The sequence below is a fragment of the Phyllostomus hastatus genome, unplaced genomic scaffold, assembly GCF_019186645.2.
Source record: "Phyllostomus hastatus isolate PE091 unplaced genomic scaffold, TTU_PhHast_1.1 phas_scaffold_755, whole genome shotgun sequence".
Lineage (NCBI taxonomy): Eukaryota > Metazoa > Chordata > Mammalia > Chiroptera > Phyllostomidae > Phyllostomus > Phyllostomus hastatus.
The window spans coordinates 3,717,131-3,741,763 of NW_025334039.1; the positions used below are offsets into that span (position 1 = coordinate 3,717,131).

Here is a 24,633-nt window from a genome sequence, read left to right on the forward strand (position 1 = left end):
TCGCAGTATCAATTAAAAAGATGCCAGCAAACTTTTGAGAAACTCTCAGCAGCCCTTGATGCAACATAATTACTTTCTGTGGTTCTCGGTAGATTAGAAAGTGAATTTTTCTAAGTAGCAGAAGCAGCGGGAGGGAGGAGGCGGACAGACGTGCTGAGCTCAGAGCCCAGCAGCACGAGAATGTGTTTGGATGAAAAGGCAGGGAGGGCAGTGATGCGCTCACTCCAGGGAGAGCTCTCCTTCGCATCTTCCTCAAGGTTAATGGATATCTTTTCTGGGCAGAATCAAATGGAATGCTCAGGGAGGGACCCAGCGTGTGGGTGTGCCAGCAGCTGGTAGCAGAAATCCTGGAAAGGGGAGGGATTGAGTGGAAATCTCCACTAATCGGATCCACCTTCTCCAATGTGTAGGAAGGTCTGGAGTAGAAGGATCCTTTTTCTAGCAGTCCGAGTAGCAAGAAACAGTGAGTGAGTGAGGAGCGTGTGCCAGGCACTGTTCTGACTACCTTACATGCCTTCTCCCCTTTGAGTCTGTTATTAGCACATTCATTTTGCAGACGAGGAAGGAGAGATGTAGATCAAGTGACTCGCCTGAAGGTCATGGAACCGGGGTGGAGGGCTGGGCTGTCGAACGTCAGGGTCAGGGTTGTAGCCGCTGGGCTACAGGGCACGGAGCCCCGTCAGCCTCTGCACCTTCCCGCTTTGATTCACTTTGATCCATTGCACCAGACTCGAAGCTCCGAGAAAGTTGTCTTCAGGCTTGTGATGCAGCAATTTGAGGGGCTTTGTCCTGTAATCTCAATTTTTCGGTGTCTTGCTCATTTTTGTCCTCCTAGTGTTAGTGCAGTGCCTGGCACACCGTAAGAATACAATAAAAATATATAAAATTTGCTGAGCCCTGGTCGGTGTGGCTCAGTGGGTTGGGTGTCATCCTGCAAAGCGAAAGGCTGCTGGTTCAATCCTTGGTCAGGGCACAGGCCTGGGCTGTGGGTCCAGTCCCTGGTTGGGGCTGGTTCGAGAAGCAGCTGAAGGGTGTTTCTCTCTCATATCGATGTTCCTCTCCCTCTCTTTTTCCCTCCCTTCCCTCTCTCTAAAAATAAATCCATCAATAAAAATCTTTAAAAATCCATGTTGAATGGCTACAGAGGGTTACGAGCCTGGGGGTGTTGTCAGGGGACTTGGGAGCTGCTCCCCCTCCCCCACGTTGTCACCACAACTTCAGCTGTGTGACCTTGGCCGAGACACGTCCCTTCCTTGGCTTCCACTAACTTCTCTGCGTGATGAAAGCTCCGACTTTTGTTTTAGGATTCATTCAACAACTACTGGTTGCATGCCTGCTATGAGTCAGACACCCTTCTGCTCTGGGCGACAGGGCGAGAGTGGCGATGACGATGAGGCGGGTGAGGCTCTGGCTCTCCTAGAGCTTACCTCCCAGCCCCTTCCAAGCGTCCGCATTGGGTGAGTCCTCACGTCTCATCCCTAAACCGCTTCCGAGCGGCAGACGCTCCCCGCTTCCTGGTTTGACGTCTTTGCGTGAAGACGCATTCCGCCGGGCATGACGCTTCCTGGTTTGACGTCTTTGCGTGAAGACGCGTTCCGCCGGGCATGACGCTTCCTGGTTTGACGTCTTTGCGTGAAGACGCGTTCCGCCGGGCATGACGCTTCCTGGTTTGACGTCTTTGCGTGAAGACGCGTTCCGCCAGGCGTGATGTCCCTCGGTGCTGCTCGCTGGTGCCCCACACGGTGCCTGGCAGGTGACGGTGGGGGCCAGGCCGCAGGCGTGCGCGCCCGGAGGAATGACTGCCAGGTCTCTCTCGCGAACAGGATCTCAGATCTAAAAATTCTGGGGTTAAAGTGCAAGCGGAAAAATAAGGCTCCGGAGTGCCGTTCTCCAGGAAAAACACTGAGCGTGTAAAGGCGAGAGGCAGCCGAGAGCGGGAAGGTGTGTGTGATCGCTGCTCGCTGAGGGACTTGGAAGTCAGGCGGGGCTCCTTGATGTTTTCATCTGGCGATGCTTTTTGCAAACCACAGAGAAATAACAAAAACTCTCCCATTTCCTCCCCCCTCCGCTCCCCCTGCGGCCGCCTTTGCTTGGAGCAGAAAAAGCACTTGCTTCTTAAAACAGCTCGCGAAGGGAAAAAATGATAACAAATATTTTGCATTACTCTGGTGGCGGCACAGTCTGAATTCCTTTCAGCCCCACAATGAGTTCTAATTTTATGAAATGTTTGGATTAGTCCCCAATTTTCCGGTGGAATTTAGGAGGCTTGTATTTGTACTTAGGCTTGGAGCGAAGAAAGCTCATAAAATCTGTGCAGTGTCTCGGGCCCAGAGGGACGTTGCAGCCAAGGACAGAATGACCATCAGCGCAATGACGGGGAAGGAAAAGATCTCTCCGGCAGCTGCGGGCAGCTTTTCGGGTGGTGGCGTGTGCTGGAACCACAGTCTCCAGGGCTTGGTCGGGCTGCATACCACTTCCCACTGATCATGGGCTATAAAAATTCCAGCCCAAGTACAATGCCTTGTACCTGACCTTGTTTCTTCAGTTCCCAGCGCCTGAGAACATGAGGGCATCTGGTAATTGAATGAGAGGCATTTGATAACACATGGTGATCTCTTCGCTCCCCTCCCCCAGTCTGCCCTGAGCACAGACTGCTGAGTGTTACACTTTCTAGCTTGCTTCTCTCTTTTTGCCTCTAGACCTGTACTGCTTTCTATGGATACATGTGGCTGTTAAAATAAAAATCACTTACAATGAAACAAAATGAAAACTTCAATCCTTTGGCCGTACTAGCCACATTTTAAGTGCTTCATAAATAACCCTGTGTGTCTCCGTGGTTACCATTGGACAGTGCAGGGAAGGTCATTTCCGTCCTCATAGAAGGTTCTGAAGGATAGCGCTGCCCTCGATGCTGAGCTGAACGATTGCAGCAACACGCTCCACCCCTCACGTGGCTGTATGAGCTTCATACGCAGCACTTGTCACCATCTGTAATGATCTCCAAGCAGCCTCACTCATCATCTTTTCCGTATCTCCAGTGTCTAGGGCAGTGCCTGGCATGGAGTGAGCCCCCAGTGAGGACTTTCAGAACGAATGAATGAAGTTGTCTGATTCAGCATTGCTTTGCATGTGCCTGACACACAGTGGGCCTTCGAAAAATTGAACGAATTCTTCTTAACGCTGTAACCACTGAATGGATTCATCTGATATCTATTTGTTGAGCACAGACTGTGTGTCAGGCACGGTACGGGGCTCTGGGGTACGGGGCTGAGCAGACAGGGGCAATCCTCTAGTTAAGGAGCTTATCCAATCCAGCGGGTCTTCAGTTTGTGGGGACCTGTACATCTCCTGGGTGAGCCTGTTAACATGCACCTTCCTCAGCACCCACCCGGGAGCATCTGATCCAGCAGGTCCGGGGTGGGACTCAGGGAGACCTGGGAATCGTAAGTGTTTTGACCAGGTGATTAGGAGGGGTTTGACCATGGTCTGTGGTCGGGGAAACACAGCAATGGGAAGCTGGTTGCTACAGTCACCTGGGGATACACCATTCCACACCTTCTCTGGTGATAACCACAGGGCTCGAAGACCCTGGGTCTTTAGACTGGGCCTGAAGCCTGAGGTCTTGTTGCTGTTATCCTTCCATGGAATAATAATAATAATAATAATTGCAGCAAACAGTTGCATCATAGGAATGGTGGCAGGTGAGGGTCTAAGCCCGTGGAACCATTGACCTACATCTGTCCTCAGGGTAGCCCTGAGAGGTGCACACTGTCAGCCTCCCCACAGTACAGCGCATGAACAGCAGCACGGAACTGTCACTGGCCCATGTGTGCGCCACTCAAACCCCAAAGTGCTTGCTGCCCACGGTCACTGGCCTCTGAGTGGCTGCCTCCCACATGCCCAGTGGGCTTTTATGTCCTGTTCTCAGGATCAGAATTCAAGTGTATTGATGAAATGCCTGTGTAGGGGATTAATACATTTGGGCATTATGAGCTCCTGACCTGTACATACCCATCCCTGGCCTCAAGGAGCAAAATTCATTCATTCCGTGCACATTCCCTTGGGCCTACTACGTGCCAGGCCTGTGTGGTGCTACCAGGTGTGAGCTTGTGCCTGGCCTGACGAGGGGACAGAGACATAGGTAGGGCCTTCTTGAGAAAGTGTCACACCCAAGACGGGTTTATCGTCTAGTTAGGAAAAGCAAAGCAAACCTTAAAAACTAGGTGTTTCCTTATCCTGCTGCTGGCGACTCAGTTTTTATGTGGTTTTGGCGTCGAACATGCCTGTTTCACCCAGTGGAGGGGTTCTGTGTGTGTGGATTTTGTACGCGTGGTGGGGCATCCGACATAAGGGAGGCCATGTCTGCCTTCCGCCCTCTTTATACCTGCTTAGCAAGGCAGGACGCCCTTCGAGTTGGGAGCCCCGGAACTCCTGACCCGCTCCAGAGTGTGAGAGGGAGCGAGGAGCGGACGTTTATAGGACACTCCGTGTGTGCCTTCTGCAGGACACTAGGTGGGCAGCTTACGCGCCTCCTCTCGTTTCACAGCAGCCCTGTGACAGGTAGTGACCACTGTCCCCACTTCGCAGTTAAAGAAGTCGATGCTCAGAAAGAGTGACTGATCCGCTCTTGAACTCACCATGGCCCCTGAGGTCCAAACTCAGGGCCGTGTGGCCCTGCCGTGGCTCTTCCCGCTGCAGCACTGGTTCTCAGCCCCAGCTGAGCGCTAGAGTAACCCGGGACCTTTTACAGGCTCTCGGGGGGAGGGGCGCAAGCAGCGGCATTTTTAAACTGCCCTGTGGGTTGCTGTAGTGCACCGTGGGAGTTGAGAGCCACTGGCTAACGTACACCGATTGCCGAGGTCCAAGGGTCTGTCCTCCTGCAGGTGTCCCCACTGGTTACGCTGGGACCCTGCCTACAGGAAGTGGATCCCCTCCCACACTCACGCCCCCAGTGGGCTCCCTTCAGGGAGGACGGTGTGCCCGAGGCCACCCCACTGGACCCGGGCCGGGACCCTGGGCTCTGTTACATCACAGGCTGCCCGTAAATCGGCAGCCGGCTTGTTTTCCTTTTAGGCCCCAGTTGTGGCGACCTTTGCGCGTCTGTTCATTTCAGGGAAATAACTCCGTCCTGCAAAACGGGTTCCCCGGGGGCCGCTGAAGCACACTTGGAGGGACTGCTTTTAGTGGGGTGACCTGAAATGTCCTCTTCAAAGAGGCGGCAGCTGTTCCCTTTCTCCGACCCCTGTCTCACGTGGCCAACCCCCCCCCCCCGCCCCACATCGTCCGCTCGACCTCCTGCTTTGAGGACCTCACTCTAGGGCTCTTGCTCACACACATCTCAGCTTATCTGTCAGTAACAGTGATTTAAGAAGCGGCTTTGGAGCACGTACTGTCTGTTGTCACACTGCAGAGCATTTTCTATATGTTGTCTCGATGCATTTTGTCTGTCCTCGGCAGTGACGAGAGTAAACAGGAGTCTGCAGTCTGGGCGTTTTTTTTATCCTTAGAATGGATGGCCTTGCTGGACAGGGAGATGTTCTGTGGACCGTGGAGCCTGCCACGCTGGGGCAGGTGGCGTGGCTGGGGTGGCGAGGGGGGGTGGGCGGGGGGAGTATGGGAAAGGCAGACCCAAGAACTGGGGCGGTTCTACCTGGCAGGGGCCTCACTGAAGGAGGTGGAGAGGACTGGTTCATCTGATGCCTGGTTGAGTGGAAATAAGAAGTTATATTAGAGAGGTCTAAATATATTTTTCCGTGTAACTGAAGCTTGCCCATGTAAGGGCCAATCTTTAAAAAAGTTGTATTTATTTATTATGGAAATCTTTCTCGGTAAATGTGTACTTGCTGGGCTCTTCACACAAAGTACCTCGAAGGTGGATGACCCTTGTCTCCATGTCCCTGGGGACCTCCTCCGTGGTCCTTAGCACCGTGTTTGGGAGTTCCCGTGTCTGCCGTGTATGGTTTGTCTGTCTTCTCCCTCGTCAGCTTTCAGTCCTTCTTGTGACCTTTTCACACAGTCAAATTCTTCTTTTCCCTACAGCAAAAATAATGCATGCTCAGTACTGAAAACTCACAAGACAAGACTGAAGGGGAAGTTAGCTGTTCTGCCTTGATTCTGTCAGTGAGGCTGTCTCCAGCGGCCGTCTAGTTCTCTCTTCCCACCTTCCCACGGATTTGCTGGGTCCAAGCTTGTGAGGGTCGTTAGTGGGAAGCCTGTGGGTGACCATCTGCGGGGGAGGGGGGGCTCAGTGCTTGGAGTTGATGACATTTCTTGGCTCTTCTAAGGGTTTATGATCCCTATTCATAGAGCCTGCACAGCTGAGCTGTCCCTGGCAGTGGCTCTCGTGAAGTTTCGTCCTATGTAACAGTGTGAGCCATATGCGGGGAGCAGGGCTGGCCAGGGTCACCTACATAGTATGTGGCCAAGCTGGGTCTCTTGACTCAAGGTCCAGTGCATTTTCAATTTTGCCACCTCTTTTTTTATTGCATTTGTTGGGGTGACGTTGGTTCATAAGATTATACAGGTTTAAGGTGTACAGTTCTGTAAGACATCATCCGTACATTGTATTGTGTGTTCACCACCCCAAGTCACGCCTCTACCCATTGCCATTTATCTCTCCCTCCTTTACCATCCCCTTCCTCCCTCCACCCCGTTTCCCACTGGTGATCACCATGCTGTTGTCTGTGTCTGTGAGTTTCGTTTTTTGCTTAGTCCCTTCACCTTTTTTCACCTAGCCCCCTAAATTCCTCCCCTCTGACAGCTGTCAGTCTATTCTCTGTGTCTATGAATCCGTTTCTATTTTGTTTATTTTGTTCTTAGATCCCACATATAAGTGAATTCATATGGTGGTGTATTTCTCTGTCTTATTTCATTTAGCCTAATACACTCTAGGTCCACCCACGCTGTTGTGATAGGTAAGCGGTCCTTCTTTTTTATGGCCAAGTAGTATTCCATGGTGTAAGTGTACCACAGCTTTTTTTTACCCACTCCCCTCCGGAAGCGTACGTGTGCTGCTTCCAGAGCTCTCGCCACCTCTGGCCTGTGTCCTGGATTGTGGGTGCAGGGGCTTTGCACTTAAAGGAATTATTGCTATATTTGGATAACTAAATCCAGGAAGAACCTACCTTTACCTCAGTCATCTTTTTTTTTTTTTTTTTGCTCAAGTGACAGATTTTTTAAACTCCTTTTCTGAGGGAGGAAGCAAGAGAGAATGTGGCCTTCTGTTCGGCATGCCAGACGCACGGCTCTGTTTGGACATCCGTCTTAGATTAACAAGGAGATGGATTCAGAAACACACTTGAAAGCCCGATGCATTGCTCTCCGTATATAGCTGACATTTAATGACCTGCTTAAAAGATGCAGGGAGCATAAATCTCGGGGAGGGTTGTCTTATTTACTTGTTTGTCTTTTCTGCAGATGGGATGCTTGCATCAGAGCCGGGCTGGCTTCTGGCTTCAGATGTCTGCTCCAGGATATTTTAGCTGAACTGTATGAGTCCATTAAACAAATGTAAGAGTTTGAGGGGAAGAAGGGCTGTGTCTCAAACCAAATGTTTTACATGGGGAACATCTGGGGAATCTTGGTATTTGTGTGCACGGTACATCAGAAAGCAGCTTGGCGGGGTTCAGCTGGGATGTTTCTGGCCTGTGGTTGCTGGATTTGACAGTTTTGTTGTAAGAGAACGGTTCTTATGAAGTGTTGCCATGAAGGCCAGATCCAGGAAAGGGTGTCCTTGTTTCGCCGCACTCCCAAATTGTTCTGATTAGCTCCCTGGCCAGGTCGCCCATGACATTTGAACAGTCTGATGTCTGAGCTAGTTTCCCCCAAGGCTGAAGTTCCAGAAAAAGGAAGCACCACAGTTCCGGGACTCAGGGTGTTTCTTCTTCACCCCGCGTTTCCATAGATTTGATGCAATTGTGGAAACAGGTGTGGTCCAGCGGAAGGAGCATTAGCCACAGATTCCAAGTACTTTGGTTGAAACTTGGGTGTGACTTTATGACCCGTGGGGACTTGGGGACTTGTTTTCCCTCAGTTGCAGCTTCTTTGTCTTGCCTGTCTCATGGGGTGCCGGGGAGAGTGAAATAAAGTGGGGTGGCATTGTATACAAAGGAGTGGGTCGTTTACAGCATGGTATTGCTCCTGTGGGTTTGTGGTCTTACCCACAAGTACAGAAGCAGCACAGAGCAGAGTGGACCCTGGGGTATCATCTGGGTCGGCAGTCTGACTTCAGCAACCGGTCGATACTGGGCCAGGTTGGTGGTCGTGGGTGGGTGGGTGAGAAAGGAATCACTCTCGAGAAAATTAGGACTTCTGATATTCATCATGTTTGATTCAGTTCCACGGAACAAATATTTATTGCATGTCTGCTGGGGGGCCAGACTGTTCCTTAGATCCTGGGGACGCAGGCGTGAACAGGGCGGTTGGGGCTCCTGTTCCGCACCCTCTGCTCGCCGGGCCTGGTGTGGGCCGTGAATGACCCTCCCAGTCGTTAGTTTGTGTGCTGCTGTGTTTCGGTCTCGCGGACAATGGTTAGAGCACGTGAGTCCGCTCAGGCAGCCGTAACAGAACAGCACAGACTGCGTGGCGTAAACAACAGAAATTTAATTTTGTTGCACTTCTGGAGGCTCAAGTCCGAGATCAACGTGTCAGCAGGACTGGTTTGTGGTGAGACCTCTCTCCACGGCTTGTAGACAGCTGCCTTCTGGCGGTGTCCTCACACGGCCTTTCCTTGGTGCGCTGTGCTCCTGGTGGCGTCTCTTCCTCCTCTCATAAGGACGCCAGCCCCATTGGATCGGGGCCCCACCCCGATGACCTCAGCCAACCTGAATTATTCTCTTAAAGGTCCTGTTTCCAGCCGTAGTCACGCCAGAGAGGAGGGCTTCAACAAATGAACCTGTGTGTGTTTGGTGGGGAGGCGTGCACACATACAATCCAGTCTGTAACAACTGGTAAATATTTATTTGGTGTGAATATTATTTGGCAAAAAACATGGCTAGATGCCCTGCACCTTTCTGCAAGATGTGTCAAAAGGACCCTTACTGATTAAAGTAGTTAATGAGCGTATCCCTCTCGGTCAGCGTATCCCACAGCGCCAAACTTGGGAGGAGAAATACGAGAACTGAGAAAGCTCTGAGGAGCTAGGTAGGAGGAGCCACTAACAGACGGTCTTGTCTGAGATCGTTGTTGGGATGAATGCCCCAGCTCTTTCCGACCACTGCAAATTCAACTCTGGGGAAAGAGCATCTCCTTAGTTAAACTCTAGGATCGTGGGTGCATCCACTGGCATGAATTATCTTGACTGACTGTCTCTTTAAAACTGCATCCAATAGAGGTAGCGCTGGTCCCCAGAGTAAAGTCAGGGGTTTCTGCTAAGTAGAAGGGTGAATGGGTGCAGGGCAGGCAGGAGCCCCCGTGTCCACTGCTCTTTCCAGATGGATTGTAAACAACTTAAAGGGTAGGTCTGGGTCGTGTTTTACAGCACCTGGATCAATGCCCTATTCACAGTAGATTTCCTCAAATTGCTTGCTGGAGCATTGAATCATTATTGCATCATTTAGGGACACGCCTCCCAGGCCCTGCTGTCCCATTCTGCCCACTGCATTGACTGGTCTCACGGAGAGCAGCGAGGAACACCAGTGGCTGTGCGTTTGAAGGTGGAGGTGGCTTAAATTTTAGCTTTGAAAAAGACTCGGGGTGGGGACAAGGCGGTGCGGCTTTGGCAGGGCCTTCGTCTCCAGAGACTCTGATCGAGTTCCTGTTCATCAGATACTGACCGTGTGCCAGGCACGGGGTGGCGTCCCTTGTCAGGGCGGTGCAGAGGTTAAGAGTGCGGTCTCCGGGTGCTTTTGGCGAGACCCAGCTCTCCTGCTTGTTAGTGTGTGCCCCAGGACAAGTTAACCCCCCCCTCAGACGCAGTGTAGACTCATGGAGAAAGAAGAAACGGTAATGCTTCTGCAAGAATTTAATGAGTGAGAGGTTGAGGCGTTTCACAGGACGGTGCCCAGGGCCTGGCGTGTGTGAGGGGCTTGATGACTGGTGATTATTACGAGTGCCGTTAGCTACCGTGGGGAGTTAGCTGCCAGCCTGTCGCCACTTTAAAGATGAGCGAGTTCAGGCTAAGTGATCCTGGGACAAGGACGGATTGGATTGAACACTTGAGAGAGTAGTACGTACGAGGAGACTCAGGGGCAGGGGCCTGTGGGATGGTGAGGTGTCCTGCTGTGGCTTTATGGTTTTCATGGGTCTTTTCTTGCCCCTCGGCTTTACTGACACAGAATGACCCAGGACATGTGCCGGTTTGAGGTGTGTGAGGTGGTGTGTTGATACACATGTACGTGGCAGAACGAGGATCACGGCAAGCTTAGTCGGTGCCTCCATCCCCTTGCGTGACGGTCGTCTTCACAATTTGTGTGCTCGTGTGGGTGGCGATAACATCTAAGATCTACACCCTTCAGATCTCCCGATGTGTGATGCCACAGCGTTAACCCTACTCACTGTGCGGCACGTGCGATTCCCTGGAACGTAGTCACCTTCCAGCCAGAAGTCTGGGCCCAGCGGCCGGCATCACCCCACTCCCCCACCCGGGCCCCTGGCCACTGCCACCCATTGACTCTCTACTTCTGTGAGTTTGGATCTTTTATATTTCACATGTAAGTGAAATCACACAGGATTCATCTTTTTTCTGTCTGCCTGCCTTCACGTAGTGTAACATTAAGGGTCCGTTTTAATACTTGGGGTGCATTTCAGCCCTGGCTCCTTGGCATTTATGACATACACAGCAGGCACCTGCTGGGCCCTGGCGTTGCACTGAGGAAAACAGTCTCTCTGTGGGTGAACCCTACCAGGAATGGTGAGCGAGGTTATGAAAGGGGCCCGGACCAGCTTTCTGGGGTTCGTCGCAGGGGATGGATGTGGAGGAGGTGGTCAGCTGAAGATAGGGATCCTGGCAGAGATCCTGATCCCGGCGACAGGAAATGCCTGCCTGGAACTGAGCATGCTCCTTGGGGGTCGGGCTGTCATTGCTGGGAATGGGGGTGCTGTGCATCTGTAGCCGGAGGCGTTGCCGTGGCAAGCACCCCCGGCAGGTCTGTGGGGCAGTAATTGGCGGGCTGATAAGCATGCAGATAGATTTTGCAATGGGGCTGTGGAGCAGGAACCAGCCTGTTCACTCTCTGCATAATGGACAGCGAGCGCTTCCCTTGGAAGGAAAAGAAGCTTCTGCTTGGGAGGGAATGATGGATGAGGCCCCCTGGGGGACGGGCTGCAGCCCGGGCTATTGTTCCTTCCTTGTCTGATACGTCTGCGCACTCTAATGGCCATAAATCAGTTTTTCGAGCAAGAGGGAGTCAGTCATGATAAAAATAACTTCTAAAGAATCTCCTCTTTCCCTTAGCTATAAAATCACCCGTGGTTAAAGTATAAAATCAAATCTAAAGCCATGCCCCCTTGTTTGCATGTTTTGTGTATTTCGAGAGTTTGAGGATTTAAGAACTTGTTCCTTTTAGTCCTGCTCACCTGGATCCATTAAACGCAGTTGACTAGTTTCCTTTCCCTTCAAAGAACGGGTTTTGTTTCTTCGGTCTTTTGGGTTCCTTGTGCCTTGCTCCCAAAGCCAGGGAGCAGCCAGAAGTTAATCTGTAAAGGCAGTGCTTTCAGTGCATTAAAAAATAATGGGATCAACACCTCCCAAAGTATGCCTGTTCATGTGCAATATCAAATCAGCCTTCAGAAACTGGAACACGGTTTGGACAGGATTGAACTGAAGACAGTGTCCCTGGCGTGTCTGTGTGGGGACACCCCCCCCCGCCCCCCCCCTCCGGCATCAGATGGGGCCGAAAGGAGGCACCGCGCTGCCAAGTGGGGCATGGTTTGCCAGCACGACGAGGTGCGTCCGCCACTCCCCACATCCTCATCTCAGGGCATTAACGATGCAGCAGTTCCGGGGACTGGGCCGTGCAGGTGCCTGCCACATGTGCACCTGTGGGCACCTTTCTGTGGCAGAGTCTGTCCGGCTGCTGGCTGCAGCTTAGAATTGAGGACTCCTTGTCCAGACTCCTCATCCGGGGCTGGAATGAGACTCCGGACTCTTGCCTCCATTCCAGTGCTGCTGTTAACTTGGGACCTGTGCTTGAATCTGCCTGGGACTCGGTTTCCTCACCTGTAAAATAGGGGAGGGGAGGTGGCATGGAACCTTCTAAGGTGACTGTAGCTCTGACACCTGCTGACGATAATGGTGCTAACCGTGATGCCTGGCCTTCTCTGCCCTCCATCCTACGCACAAGCCCTTACGACTCCTACCGATGCCAACTAGAGGGGTTGGCACTCTTGTCATCCTCATTGCTGATGAGGATGCTGAGCCTGTGACTCGCTTTCCCGAGGACCTGTCTGCACAGCAGGGCGCGCCTGGGCCTGGCTGTGACTGATGACAGGGTCGAAGCGCTGACACCGGGTTTCTCAGCGGATCTGGCTGGGGCTCTGCTGGGTTTGGAGGCTGATAAATAAAAGTTGCACAACCCTAAGCTTATCCAAGCCGAGTTATAAACAGAGTCAGGGGGATCGGATGCTACCGGGTGAGGCGGTCCAGCTTGGGAGTAACCTCGGGCCTCTGGTCCGGCCCATCCTCCTCCTCCCCAGGGCAGGTGTCCCCTGGAAGAAAAGCAGTGGTACTTGGGAATTCGGAGCTGGTGTTGCATTTGGCTTGTGGTGACACGGAAAGTTCGTAAACAGCTGCTTGGCCACTCAGCACGGCCTTGCATTTTCAGTCTTTCCGCAGCACCAGGTACCTGTGTAGCACCTTTTGTGCTCCGAGAAGCCTTTTCATGCAGGTGTCCTTGGGGATGTTTGTGAGAGCCGTCAGAGCCTGGAGAGACACTTCCGGAGGGTCCCGGTGAAAGAAGGCTCCTCACAGCCTCAGAGAGAGCAGGCAGCAGGCTCCTCACAGGCTCCAGGGGTCCCCTTCTCTCCCTGCTTTGGACACATTCACTTTTACCAGGCGTGGGAGCCCCAGCCTGTGTGCGGAGCATGAAGTCATCCATTAGCAGCCGGCTTCCTGCCCTTACAGCGGCCACAGGCTTGCCTCGGGCTAGGAGGAGAGGAAGAAGCCTTCCATTTGCCAGCGGTAAATTAATTCAGGTCACCGCGTCAGTCCTCTCCAGGAAGCAGCTGGTTTATAATTACCCTCGATATAGATGGGCAGCTCGTCAACTTTCACTAATCACCGAATGCCGAACAGGACTGCATCATATTCAGGGTACAGGATAATAAGGGCCATCGTGGCCACACTTAACCCTGGCATAAGATGGCATTTCTTAAACTTCAGTGTGCGGCAGAGTCACCGGGGACGCTCATAAAAAATGCTTGTCACGATACCAGCTTGCCCCCACCCTTAAAATTCAACAGATTTCTGGGCGGGCCCTGGAGTCTGCATTTTGATAGGTCCCCCTGCACCCCCCCCCCACTACCAGGGGATCTGATGCAAGGGGTGAGCTCACCACCTTTTGGCAAATCGCTCTCTCTGAGAATCTAACTGTTGCTTGTTTTTGGCATTGCTGCCGGTGTTAACTTTCCCTTGGCCTTCTTGCCATGGCTCGGTCAGCCACGGCCACTATCTCGTGTTTACAAACCCCAGCGCCTGCCATGCAGGGAGTGTAAATCTGCCCGAGATTTCTTAGTCATTAATTCCACTTCCCTTGTGGCATCACCACGTGCAATAAAGACAATCTTAGCTCGGTTCTTGGAGGGGGAGTGACAGAGATCAAGGACTGACTGCGCCTGTAGAAAAAAAAAGCCCCACGCCTTTCCAAGGTCCACCTAAGCAGGCCCTGGCGCCGTCACATGAAAGTCTGACTTGCCGCTGAAATTCTGGAAATAGAATGCATTTGTCATGGCGGGAGCAAAAGCAGTCTCCTCTGAGGAAACAGCATCGTAAACGGCTGCTTGGCCATTTACGGGGAGTTTTGGGATGGGGAGTTTTGGGAAGTAGAGGATGAGAACAGAAGATTATGTTTCTAGAACCTCTTACGAGACCAAAGGGCTGCAGGTGGCGGCGAATGGGGGGGATGCCATTCTTTGAAGAAGCAGCTCTTTTTCACACACACACACCTCGCTGCCTGGCACCAGGATGCCTCTTCTCAGAGCCTGTTGATACAACTCTTGGCTTCCAACCCGCTTCTGTCTGAAAAAACACCCTTGTAGCGACATGAATCAACAGGCCGGAGAGGAAGAGGCCTGCGGGCCCCACGGCGGAGCTGGCCTGGGTCCCTGCACGGCCGGTTGCATCACGGCATCTTGCTGGAGTGTTTTCCTGAGTTGGCCAGACTGCTCACAAAGAGCCAGGGGGGTCATTTAATTAATTAGGGGCTTTGGCTGCGAGGTGGTCTCCTGGGTGGTATATTGCCTGGGTGATGGCTGGGCACAGGTTTTCTGAGTGGAAGCCACTTGGTGATCCTGGGGAGCTCCGGACCCGTGAGGCCCATGTGCAGCTCCGTCTTGCCCGAACTCTGGTTTAGGCGAGAACAGGAGTCTGCACGCTGGCCTCCAGCTTGACTGGTCTCTTGCAATGGACGCCTTGGTCAGAAAAGGCCCCTGGGCTGCCTCTGACTCCGTGCCCTGCAGCCCCCGTGGAACGGAACGTGGCTGGGGTGAGATCACATCTGGTGAATGGCGCTGGCGGCAGCTGCCAGCTCCTGTTGCCAGGTAACTGAGTGCAAACTTGCTTTCACTAAGTGATGCTAACGCAGGGTTGATGGCTGTGTGTCTTCCTTGCTGCTCACTCCCTAGTCCCACCTCTCAGCACCTCACAGGTGACCCTGGAAGACTTCATCTGCTTGGAGGGGGCCCGTCACGCTGGGCTGTCACACTGGGCTTGGGAGACCGTTTGGGATCTTTCGAGAGATTCTGTCACCGGCCACCTTTGCTGTCTCTCCCACCTTTATCCACAGCCTCGAGAATCAGCAGCCTCTGGGCTCAGCCTCCCTGGGATGGAGTCCGAGCTCCGAGGTTTGCAAGCTGTGTGACTTTGGGTAATGTTTGTGTCCTCTGTGCCTCAGTTTCTTCCCCTCTAAAATGGGGGCACAGTTAGCATTCAATGAGATCAGGGCCTCTGGCACATGGTTAACATGCAATGAATGCTTGTCACTGCCATTAAGAATGTTGTCACTGATTTAGAAGTGTTGCTATGGTGTAACTAACAAACACACAAACAAACAAACAAACAAGAAAATGATGTGTCAAGGCCAAAGGTAGAGCTCTAAGATCTCCCTGCTCAAAGTGGGTCCTCAAACCTGGGTTATTGGCAACATCTGAGAGCTTGCTAGATGTGCAGAATCCCAGGCCCCTCCTTTGACCTTTGGATTCAGAATCTGCATTGTAACAAGATGCCCGTGACCCCTGTTTGAGAGGCACCATTCTAGAACACCCCACGCAGGCCGACACATGGCGGTGGCTGAGCGTCCCCGGGTGGTGGCTGTGGAGGGACGAGGGTAGGCAGTGATGCCCTGGGCTAGAGCCTCGAGTACGCGCCCAACCTGCCCAGAATGTCGCCCCCTCCCCAAAGCAGGCCCGGGAGACAGCGTGCGGGCGTGCGGGCTGGACAGGAATTTTAACCTGCTCTTCCTTCAGTATAATATAGGGAGGAGAAGCCACGTGGGGGAAATGGGGAGGGAGGGGAGGGGTCTGTGAGATGATTTGCTGTGCGCCCATCGCCCCTCAAACATGGTCCAGGACCCCTTATCTGATAGGTCTCATGTATAGTCACCACCGTCCACTGTGTGCCAGACAGGTTCCTTACATTATTTCCGCTCCTTACAGCTGCCCCAGGCGGTACGCCTTGCTAACCCCACTTTACAGATGAGGAAACTGAGGGCTGTGAGGCAGGGGCTCGCCTGAGGTCAGCCAGCCAGGAAAAGCCTAACCTTTCCCTGGACTGCCCTGCCGAGATCCACCAAGCTCTTAACCGTTCCCAGTGGCCACGGTGGAAGGCTGCAGAGCAGGTGGTTCGGGGTGATTCTTCCCCAAAACAAACTCCTACCTCTGCAGAGGAGGAGATGGGTTTGTCCATTTCACAAGGGGTGGGGATTGGCTGGGCTGAGTCTGCCTCTCAAACAGGCAGGCACCGCAGGGCAGCGCGGGCGGGCTCCCGGCTGGACCCGCTGCTGCACACGGTTTAAACATTAAGCAGTGGGGTGGCCTTACTGAACGGCAGACTGTTTTATAAGGCGCACGGTGCCGTCCAGACATGGGGACAGTTACGGGAGCTGCTGTGCATCCTATTGAGCTCAGACACCTGACTTCCCCGCTCCAGTCCTTTTGAAGGTGGAGTGAAATCTGATTCGTGCTAGAAGAAATTGGATTTTTCATTTTTTGGAGGGTGTATGATTTCAGACATTTGGTTATCTCTTCCTGCTGGGCCCTTTACTTATCTCAGTCTGTCTTTGTAGATGTGGGGAGGATGCAGGAAAGCTGGAGAGGATCTTTTTTCCATAACGCTGGCATCCTCTGTGCGTGTCTTCGGTAGCCTTGGGTCACGAGGGAGATTAGGTAATTGTGTAATTTTTCTGCCTTGTCCTTGTCTGCCTCCCTGTCCCCCACCTTGAGGGCTGGGGCGGAGTCGTGCCGGCTGCCTCCGGTGCTGTCTCCGCACTTGTGCTTGGTACCTGGCAGGCGCTCAGCGGGGCCAGTGCATGGACAAATCCAGAAAAGCCGGAGTGGGTAGCGTGAGCCCGGCTTTTGATTCTATGGAGGAAGGTTGCATTTCCTTGTTCCCCTGGGTGGGTCATCCCAAGAAGGAGATGGGGAAGATGGCCCTAGGTTCAAGTTTGTCATCTTCTGTCTGGTCTCAGGCTCAGGTGCCATACATGGTCGGCCCCAGCTGCTCTGAGCTTCCTGACATTTCTGATGAGGGTACAATGTGAAGACCCCGGGGACAGATGGTCCGGCCCTGTGGGTTCTTTGGGAACAAAAGTGGTTTCCATTCCCAAGGCCTTCACTCACTTCCTCGTGAGAAACCGGAAGGAATTCAGGTTTGCTTTGAGGATGAAAGGAAGGAAGGCAGGCCCTATTTGGGGGGCACTCTTTCTAGGTTTAACATGTTTGACACTTACTGAACATCTGCCCTGGGCCAGGGGCATTTAAACCCTTGACATGTCATCCTCACAGGGAGACACCTATGAAGCTGGTACTGTTATTTCCCTACTTGACAGGTGAGGAAAGTGGAGCACAGAGAGGTTACGGAACCTGCCCAAGGTCACGCAGCTAGTGAAGGACTTTAACTAGGAATCAAAGCCACGCCGCTGACCATTGTGCAATGTGGCTTCACTGTGCCCTGGCTGAGTTTATCTGTCAAGTTCATGAAGCGGACACTACCTTCCATGACAAGCTACGGTTACAGATCTCCTCCTTCTTTGTAAACGACTGTTTAAAATGTGACAGCTCATTCTTAGTTCTCAACAGGCCTCAAGCTGGGTTTGGCCCACAGGCTGAAAGAATATGCAGCAAACTGAGACGCAAGATAATTTCAGACGGTGTGAATGAAACGTTCCCGAAAAGATCAACTGGGGAAAGGAGCAGAGGGGCTGGCTGGGGAGGCCTCATCACCCAGAGCTTCCCAAGGGGTGCATGAAGCCGAAGCCTGTGGGTGATGAGAAGGATGTGAGGACCCGAGGTGCCCAAGGCACTTAGCCCAGTGCGAAGTGCCCCCGCCGTTACTACTGTGTCATTGTTTTTGTGATTTGCCATTGACTTGCTCTGTGACCTTGGGTGAGTCACCTCGCTGCTGCTGCTGATGCGGGAGTTGACCTGAAAGCCCCCCCCACCCCTCCCTTGCTTGGCTGGGCTGGGCTGGGCTGGGCGGTCGCATGGTTCTAAGTGAGTGCTGGCATCTGCCTCCTCCTGACTCCCCCCCACCCCTTTGGAAGAGGGGACAGAATGAGCCCTCTTTCACATTTTCAATAGAAGATTCATTGTTGGAAGAGGGAGGCTTTTGTGGAGGGACAGCTACCCTGCTTATTAACATTTATGGAGTCCTTTTAGTTTCCTCAGTGCTGAGTGGGGTTTCGTTAGAATGTGGGCGCCCCCCTGCTCACACTGCGCTCGCTGGAAGCATCCCCCTGGCAAAGGCACTGTGGGACCCCTGGCCCCTGGCCCCTGCTGGGGGGAATTGACACGGGGGGCTTATTTTCTCACTGTCCCCCCCACCTCCCATTGAGTGTCACTACCCTCCCCTGACCCTGGATGGTGAAAGAATGTATTTCCTATTGTCATGCAACAATAGGGCCTCCTCAAGGCCAAGTTCAGCCTGCTGCATAATCAAAGGGGTGGTTTCGCCCCTCCTCCCATCTTTCGTTCCTGGAGGAATGTAGGAGTTAGTCCAACAGCCACCCACATCCTCCGGGCCTGTGTGTGTTCACTGTCTGCTGCCTCCGAGAACCAGCTCTCAGCATCGCGGGCCCCGCTTGCGTGAAATAAAGGCTTCCAGTCATGTCTTTACATTTGACGTAAGCACACGGAGGCTTTTCTCGCTGCTTCCTGAATGGGGCTGTCGCGAGGGCCTGGGGTAGCTCTGAGCCTGGCCCCGCGGTGAAAAGGGGCCTTGTAGCCGGCGGCTCATTCATGTCTGTGCAGCCGCCTTTTCTCCAACAGAGTGGCCCGTGTTTCCTGTCTGCTTTCCTCATTCCTCGATGACCCACGTAGGTAGGGTGTCCAAGACATCGCAAGTCGGCTTCCGACCGCGCCTGTCTCGGCGGTTAGTTTGGCAGAAGTGGCTCCTTCTTTTCCGCGCCAGTTTCCCTATCGCTGCTCTAGTCCGAGCTCTCATCACCTTGTAGCATCAACTCCTGCCTCCCCACTCCATCTCGCCTCCCTCCTTCCAACTCCTCTCCTTCCCATTCTGTCTACCTGCCTGCCCACGCCGTTTTCTCAGGCCTGCCACGTGCCAGGCATGTTGTTAAGCACGGAGATAAAGCAGTGAGTAAGATCCCCACTAGTGTCGAGTCAAGTAACGACACAAAATCTGGTTTAATTACAATGGGGGAAGGTTCCGCAGCCAAGTACGGGGAGCTGCTAGTTGATGTCACCTGTTTCGGGGAGGTCAGTAAACAGCAAAAACAGTTTCCCAATCCTTGTTGCGTTACCGATGGACTCACGGCCTTTTAGAATTGCTTCCATGTATAGTGTTCGAGGGGGGCGGGCGGTGGAAGCCAGAACTGTGACTGTCCACAGATGTGATTACCACCCTGCCGAGGCCCACGGTGGTTCATCCTGTGAAAGTCCAGGTGTGACCCTGGGCTGCCGATAACAAGGACATTTTTTTGTTCTTTGGAGCACGTTATGGCTTCGGAACCCAGAGCGAGGTTTAACCGCGTCCATCTGGGAAAGCGTGGGACAGGGGAGGGAAGGCCACAGGCACACCAGGTTGGGGGTCACTAGCCAGGCTTTCGGAGCAGACAGCGCATTGGTTGGCTGGCTTCCTTGCTACCTGTGGATACCTCCCCTACCCAAGTAGTTTTTGCCTCCCGTAGAGCCAAGGGTAATTAAATTACCAACCCACTTGCTCATGAGCAAAGATGAATCCACTGGCAAGTATAATTTTCCTTATTGGATTCCCACTGACATTTAATGCCTTTTTTTGTGTGTGTGTGGATTTCTTTTGAGTAATTGCTCCGTGTCTTGGGCCCGGGGGGCACTTCTCACTGGTTCGGATTTGCAGGCGCGGAGCTTTGGGAATCACCTGGGGCTGGGCAGGAGTCCAGCTGTCACTCCCTCGGTTTCCCCCAGATTGTCCTCTGGCGGAGCCCTGTGGTCACAACCTGTGCTGCTGAGGGTGCCTTGGGCACGCAGAAAGGTGTCAGGAGGATCTGGCATCTGCGCAAGTGGATGAACAAAGCATCACCTGGAGTCTAACAACCCCAGGTTTGGGCGGCCGTGGCCTCCAGCTGGGGCGGACAGGAGAGCTGGCGGAGCGGAGTGATACTGATCTCGCCTCTCTGTGTGTGCTCATTGATACCCCGTAGACCGAGCCCTCCGTTTTTCCTTTTTCAAAGGATCCGGATTCCTAGAGTTAATGAACCTGGCCGCCCGAAGCAGCCTCCACTTTGTGAAAAAGAAACCTCACCCTCCCAGACCACAGGCTGTACAAACCTGATGTTTTCTGTTGTCGGGAGAAGGGTGTTTCTGCTGTGAAGGGAAGACACGATGGGGGTATTTTGAAGCTTTTTTTTTTTTGGAGGGGGGTGGTTACGGCCGATTCTGCCCACATGGAACATCTGTACTTATTTTCCAAACTCTCCCAATGGCTGATTTGCATCTGTTCCGTTCTCTGAGTAACATTTCATTTCCTGACTTTACAGGTCGCTATAAAATCCATTCGTAAGGACAAAATTAAGGATGAGCAAGACATGGTTCACATCAGACGAGAGATTGAGATTATGTCATCCCTCAACCATCCTCATATCATCAGTATTTATGAAGGTCAGTGATTTTTTTTTTTTCATCCTCGTATCAGTTACCATTTCTCATACCATGAGGCCTGCCAAGATTTTTAGGTAATTGCCCTTCTGGGCAGGAGCCAAGTATTTTTCCTCATGATGCAAAAAATAGCCGGGTGTTATCTCTTATTTGGTTACCTTGAATACAACCAGACATGTAGCGCAGCTCACTTTGGCCATAAACTGTCTCCTGCGGGTGCCTTCTTCCGGCTTCCCAGTGCCTTGGTGGTTGCTAAGCAACCCACCTTACTGAAAGCCGGTATGTGAGACAGCCGAGGTTTCTGGGGAAAAAGGCCAGGTTTGTTGGGTGACCAAGTAACAGTGGATACATTGTAAATGCCCTTCCCCAAAGCTGATGCTCTGGGGGTGGTGTCACGAGTTACTCAAAGCTAGGCTCTTTGAGTTAGGAATTACCTTTGAGCAGGTCCAGAAAACTTGGAGGAAAAAAAGAGGGATCTGTTGATGCAAACAGATCCAAGGTGTACCTGATGTCTATGGAAGGGCATGGAGGGGACAAGCTTACGGAAGTGCTCACGCTTCAACCTCTTCGGTCCCGCGTGGGAAGAAATGGAGAGTATAACTTTCCCACAGCTTCTCATTTTTAAACATTTCCTGGAAAATATTACTCAAGCAATGTATGTGTTTATTCCAGAAATGGTTAAAATACTCATGTTAAAAAAAAATTTCTGTTCTAGCTCCCAGTTTGATAAAAAGCTCTCTGTCCATATTTATATTTTTATCCGCTTCTTTGTATCTGTGTGTGTCTTCATCCAAAGTTAGGTCATACAGTTTATACTGTTTTTCAGGCTGATGGGTTTTCATTTTTTATATTGTGCATCTCTTCCCATGTCCATAAATATCCCCTACAGGGGCATTTTAAAATACTTTATAATATTCCATTTATGGAAATACCATAATTTATTGAGTCTGATTCCTTTTGTCAGACATTTAAGTTGCTTCCAGGTTCTGGTTATTGTAAACAGGGCTCTAGTGATCCTCCTTGGATATCATTTTTACGTTCACTTCTGATTATTTCCTTGTAAAAAATTTCAAGACTTGCCCTTCCTAAGTGTTTCTCAAGGATACCTGTATGTGTATATGTGAGGATATGTACATGCATACCTATAACTTTCTACATTCCTATATAGCTTTATCTTTATAAAATTGGTACACGATTACAGTAAAAATAAGGTCACGTATAATACAGAGATACAAAAATCGTAAAGCTTATGGAAATCTCAGCATCCCCACTTGAGCATTATCAGTGAACATACTTTCAGCTAGTTCTTTCTGCGTCTACACACATAGAGAGGATATATTTTTTAAAAATTTTATTTATTTATTTTCAGAGAGGGAAGGGAGGGAGAAAGAGTGAGAGAGAAACATCCATGTGCGGTTGCTGGGGGCTGTGGCCTGCAACCCAGGCATGTGCCCTGACTGGGAATCGAACCTGTGATGCTTTGGTTCGCAGCCCGCGCTCAATCCACTGAGCTATGCCAGCCAGGGAGAGAGGATATTTTTAATATATGGTTGAGTCAGAATAATGAACTTATTTTTAATTGCTGGTCTGATCCTGAGAAGTTCCACAGTGAGCGCTAAGAGAACACAAAAGGGTAACCCTGAGGTTTCTCTGATATTTAAAATCCTTCTTCTGGCCCTGGCTGGTGTGGTGCAGTGGATTGAGCATTGGCCTGCGAACCAAAAGGTCACGGGTTTGACTCCCAGTTGGGGTGCATGCCTGGATTTCAGGCCAGGTCCCCAGTAGGAGAGTGAGGACCCATGTGAGAGGCAACCACACATTGATGTTTCTCTCCTCTTTCTCCCTCCCTTCCCCTCTCTGAAAATAAATAAAACCTTTATAAAAAAAAAAATCCTTCTTCTGGCTCCCTGCTGGGTTTTGCTCCTCACCCAGAAGGAAATGTTGATACTATTGTTTATCTTGATTTTAAGGGACATTTTCATTCCGTCCGTCATTTGTTCACCCCACAGCCATCTCTTGCAGTGATTTTCAAAGTGCGGTCCCTGGACCCGCAGCGTCAGTATAAACTGGGATTGTTAGAAATGCAGGTTCCCGGGCCTCCCCCAGGACCTGCTGAATCGGCACCTCTGGGGTGGGACCCGGCCATCTGAGTTTTAACAGCTTGGGAACCGCAGGCCCGCTGCGTGTTTACTGCTTGTAATGCTGTGTGAAACGTGGTTAGAGATTCCTAAAGAGGAACATGGCACGGGTCTCGTGCTCAGGACGTGATGCCAGGCACGATAGGAAAGGTGTCCTGCAGGTGTGTACGCAGCGTCTTCTGGGGCTGGGGAGGCCTGTGGGTTAGACGTTGTCACGGAGGCGTGTGGGATCCGGGCTGGGCCTTGGAGGCGTTATTTTGAGGCAGAAATGGCTGACGTAGGATTTCAGGCTGATGAAACAAACCTGAACCTCCCTGGTGAACTCGGGGACCTTCTAGAGGTTGGAAGTAGGAGAGTCACAGAGTGCAGGATGGGAGTGAGTTTCATGAACTTCTCAGTGCTCTGGCTCCCTCTGGCCCAGTTGCTAGGGAAACCTGAAGATCGTAGTAGATGTACGGTGGGACTGGGGTGGGCCACATGCTCTGGGAGCACTTCTGTGTTTGGCGTTCTTGACCTTGGGCGGGACCCTTCTTTATCGGGAAGGCAGAGAGAAAGTGTTCTCCCAGCACGGAGTTCCCAGGTTCTTCATTTGAGAGGCATCTGGGGTGACCAGAGTCCCCGAACGGGGAGCCGGGTGTCTGTGTGCCTCCCAAGGGAAGGCCAGAGAGGAACCTTGATGGGAGAACATTCCATTATCAAGGTCAAGCTGGCCTCAGTCCAGTCCCTGCTGCAGGTGGGTACCACTGGGAATTAAAGTTCTTTGCATGGCTCGAAATGATCTCCCTCCATTCATATGGAGAAGGCCTCCATTCATCTCAGTTCATAACGCCCCCGGACTGGTTTCAGGGGGTCAGGAAGGAGCTTGCATTCCCACGTCAGACAGTCCGCAGTGGCCTCTAACCCGCATGCAACTCTGGGCGGATGGGCATGCAACTCTGGGCATCGGTGCCTCAGGGACCACATCCAGGAAACGGGGGCCAGGGCCCTGCTCTCTCACTGGGCTGTCGGCAGGACCGAAGGAGACAACGACACATGTGCTGGTGAGCTCAAAAAAGCGGGGTGATTGTGAAGGTGGTGTCATCATCCTAAGTGGTTCTTAACTTGGGGTCCACTGGCAAGGGTATTTCCGGGGACTCTGTAAACCCTCCGCAACAGTCTGTCACTACATTGTCTAGTACAAAAGCCACAGCCACACATGGATATTTAAATTAAAAGTCGCTGAAATGAAAAAAAAAAAAAACGTGAAAACTCAGTTCCTCAGTTGCACTAGCCACAGGTCAGGTGCTCCACAGCCGCCTGCGTCCAGCGGCCGCCCCATCGGGCAGTGTAGACCCAGGACAGTGGCATCCCTGCAGGGTGGGACCATGATGGTATGATGTGGTGAGTGGGGGGGGTTACATTTTTATGGGGGGGCATGCATAGCTTTCATCAGACTCTCAGAGGGATTCCTGACTTCAGGTAGGCTGGGAGCAAACCCCACGGCCACGGGTGTCTGTGACTGCGGAGTACACTGCACGTACAGGTAGTGCTTTTATCCAGCAGACTCCCAGGGACTGACTGCGGTCCTTTTTTCTTTCTAATTTCTTAACGATCTCTAGTTTCTGTTCTGTTCCCTCGCTCTTGTCCCACGAAACTCTGTTTCTCCCACGCCCACTAAACAACTGTGGAGGGGGCAGGGGAGAGGACCAAGGCACTGTGCCAGCTCTTACATCTCTAACCTCGACCCCCCAGTCTCCGGGTCTTACAACTGTGCCGTCCAGGGCCCCCAGCCCCCCAGGCCCCCTTCTGAGGGTGAAGTTAGGCATCCTGATGCCGGCAGGCCCGGTGTCCCCAGTTGGCAGCTGTGGACACCGAGGCTCTGGGTGGCTAATGACTTGCTGGGCAGTGGGTTTGTCAGTTTCCTCTGAGGCCTCTGTCCTCGGCTTGTAGATGGTCGTCTTCTCCCTGTGTCCTCACATCCTCTTCCCTCCGAATGTGTCTGTGTCCGAATTTCCCCCTTTTCCAAGGGCACCAGTCCCGCTGGATTAACACCCGC

The 24,633-nt window shown here is 52.2% G+C and overlaps 1 protein-coding gene across 1 annotated transcript in view; it reads left to right on the top strand.

Moving 5' to 3' along the window:
- NUAK1 (NUAK family kinase 1) overlaps positions 1–24,633 on the top strand; it is a 72,983-nt gene that overhangs the window by 11,899 nt on the left and 36,451 nt on the right. Inside the window, exon 2 of the mRNA XM_045826408.1 lies at positions 20,343–20,463. Coding sequence (XP_045682364.1) covers positions 20,343–20,463 — 121 coding nt within the window. The remainder of the gene's footprint in view (positions 1–20,342; positions 20,464–24,633) is intronic.